The 2,820-nt window shown below is 37.9% G+C and overlaps 1 protein-coding gene across 1 annotated transcript; it reads right to left on the bottom strand.

Moving 5' to 3' along the window:
- Positions 1 to 894: 894 nt before the first annotated feature.
- On the bottom strand, positions 895 to 2,371 carry LOC104824675. The gene is made up of 2 exons (XM_010556785.1): positions 1,370 to 2,371; positions 895 to 1,076 (listed from the first exon to the last, which is right to left on the bottom strand). The coding sequence occupies exons 1-2, from the start codon at positions 2,268 to 2,270 to the stop codon at positions 1,069 to 1,071; spliced, it is 909 nt and encodes a 302-aa protein (XP_010555087.1). The 5' UTR covers positions 2,271 to 2,371; the 3' UTR covers positions 895 to 1,068.
- Between the last annotated feature and the right edge of the window lie 449 nt (positions 2,372 to 2,820).

A 2,820-nucleotide genomic window follows, 5' to 3' on the forward strand; every position in this document is an offset into this window, starting at 1 on the left:
TGAGGCATGCATCCTAGGAAAACATTGTCGAAGTGTATTTCCTCTTTCAAAAACAGTTTATGAAAGTTGTTTTGATTTAATTCACTCGGATGTTTGGACATCCCCTTCCATTTCTCAAGACAACTTCAAGTATTTTGTCACTTTTATAGATGCAAAATCTAAGTATACATGGCTGTATTTGCTCTCTTCAAAAAAGGAAGTTTTTGACATATTCAAAAGATTTCATCGCTACTTAATTACTCAATATGATGCAAAGGTTAAGTGTCTTCGAACAGATAACGGAGGGGAATATCTTGGGAAACCATTCGATGACTACTTACAACAACATGGAATCGTACATCAAACATCATATTGAGTACCTCATATGGAGATTGATCTTTAAGGCATTGAGTTGGTGTTCGATTGATCAAGTGACATGCTGTTTTGACTGCGTAACTCCAAAATCTTCGAAGTACACTCCTATGGAACATTATTGTTCGAGCAACTTCCAGGAGATGACGATTTTTCCGTTCTGCTACACCATTCTGCTCAGGGGTGTAGGCACATGATGTTTGATGTACGATTCCATGTTGTTGTAAGTAGTCATCGAATGGTTTCCCAAGATATTCCCCTCCGTTATCTGTTCGAAGACACTTAACCTTTGCATCATATTGAGTAATTAAGTAGCGATGAAATCTTTTGAATATGTCAAAAACTTCCTTTTTTGAAGAGAGCAAATACAGCCATGTATACTTAGATTTTGCATCTATAAAAGTGACAAAATACTTGAAGTTGTCTTGAGAAATGGAAGGGGATGTCCAAACATCCGAGTGAATTAAATCAAAACAACTTTCATAAACTGTTTTTGAAAGAGGAAATACACTTCGACAATGTTTTCCTAGGATGCATGCCTCACAATGTCCTTTTGTTGATTTAATGTTTGGAAAAAGTAATTTCAAAGCATTGTGATGAGGATGTCCAAGTCTATCATGCCAAATTGAATTGAAAGCAACTTCTAAAGCTTGATTAGCATTTTCAAGATAGTAGAGACCATTGGCAGCCTTCCCTTCTCCCAGTACATCTCCAGACTTAATATCCTGAAAACAAAAGCTATTAGGACGAAAAATAACATTGCAATGAAGGTCTTTAGCAATTTTGTTGACAGAAAGTAAGTTTGTTGTGAATTCTGGTACATAAAGTGCATTAGTTTTGTTGTTACATAAAGTGAAATCTCCTATTCCTTTAATAGGAACTGAATGACCGTTAGCAACAGAAATGGAACCATAAGCAATTCGAATGTTTTTTAGTAATGCAGGATCATGAATCATGTGATTGGATGCACCAGAATCAATAATAATATTTTGTGATAGAGAAGTTAAAGAGGCATTACCGGATTCTTTGGCAACCATAAGTTTTTGAATTTGTTCAGCAATTAAAGCCTCAACCTCAGCCTTTGTGAACTGCAGTTCTTCATTAGCCTTCATAGCATTTCCATTATTCCATTGTCGATTGTCTTGTGCTTTCTTTGGAGTGCTGTCTTTTTCAGTCTTGAAACGGGAGGGTTTGAGGTGTGGATGCAACACCCAGCACTTCTCTTTGGAGTGCCCCTTGCGTTTGCAGTGACCACACTCAATTATTTTGTTGCTTTGCTCATTCACCTTACGATAGTGAGCCACTTCTCCATTCCCTTGGAAGAATTGTTTTGTGCTTTCTTCCTTTCGAATCCTAGCTGAGACATCATCAAGAGATGGAATAGTGGACTCTCGAAGTACAGATTGAATCAGATCAGCGTATCCACCATCAAGACATGAGAAAAGAGAGAACACCATGTCTTGCTTATGCCTTTCACGAGCAGTAGTTGAAGTTTCTGGAGGCCTAATGTCGTTTAGTTCTGCCCAAAGAGAACTAAATTCTCCAAACAATTCATTGAATGGCCTTCCATCTTGCTTGAGGGCTTCGAGCTTCCTCTGAATCTCATAAACTCTACTGATGTTAGAGATGTTTCCATATGCCTTTTTTAAAGTATCCCATAACTCCTTAGCAGATTCAATGTGGCTGAAACTGTTAACAATTGACGAATCAAAAGAACTTTGAAGAATGGATACCACTTGCATATCTTCTTGCAGCCATTTGTTGGATTCATCTGATGCCAATCCATCTGCAGGTTTCTCTGTGGAGACGTGGCTCCATAGGTTGCGGCTCCCAAGAGCCATCTTGGCCGTTCTAGACCAACTAACATAGTTATCTCCTTTGAAGATAACAGGAATAATTCTCTGGTATGATCCCTCCATTTATTCAAGAGAGATACCGAAAAGAGAGACAAGAACAAGAGTTACAGCGGAAAAATAATCGAGGTATGAATCATACGCTCTGATACCATGAACAAAAGATAGAGAGAATGATAAGAAACTGAAGGTTTTTTCTCTTATACATTTTAGAAGAGGATACAGATTTAAATAGGGAAGAAGAAAGAGAGCCTGGACTATGGACACTACAGTCGACAGTTCTACAAATACTATAGATGATCAAGATCAACCCTTTCTTGCTGGAGAAGTATCATAAAGGTGTTGTAACTGTAGTGTCCATAGTCCAGCCTTCGTTTATTCTAATATAGAGTGCAACAAAAGATGTCTAGAGTGCAAACAAACATGTTTAGAGTGGGTCGAAATATACTTAGACAGTATCGAAACATGTTTAGAGTTCGTTAAGCACGTTTAGAAACATGTTTAGAGTTCGTATAAGCACGTTTAGAGTGAGTCTAAACATGTTTAGAGCGGATCCAAACACGCTTAGAGTGCATCCAAACATGTTTAGAGTGCATCCAAACATGTTTAGAGTGCG

The sequence above is a fragment of the Tarenaya hassleriana genome, unplaced genomic scaffold (assembly GCF_000463585.1).
Source record: "Tarenaya hassleriana unplaced genomic scaffold, ASM46358v1 Cleome402, whole genome shotgun sequence".
Taxonomy (NCBI): Eukaryota; Viridiplantae; Streptophyta; class Magnoliopsida; order Brassicales; family Cleomaceae; genus Tarenaya; species Tarenaya hassleriana.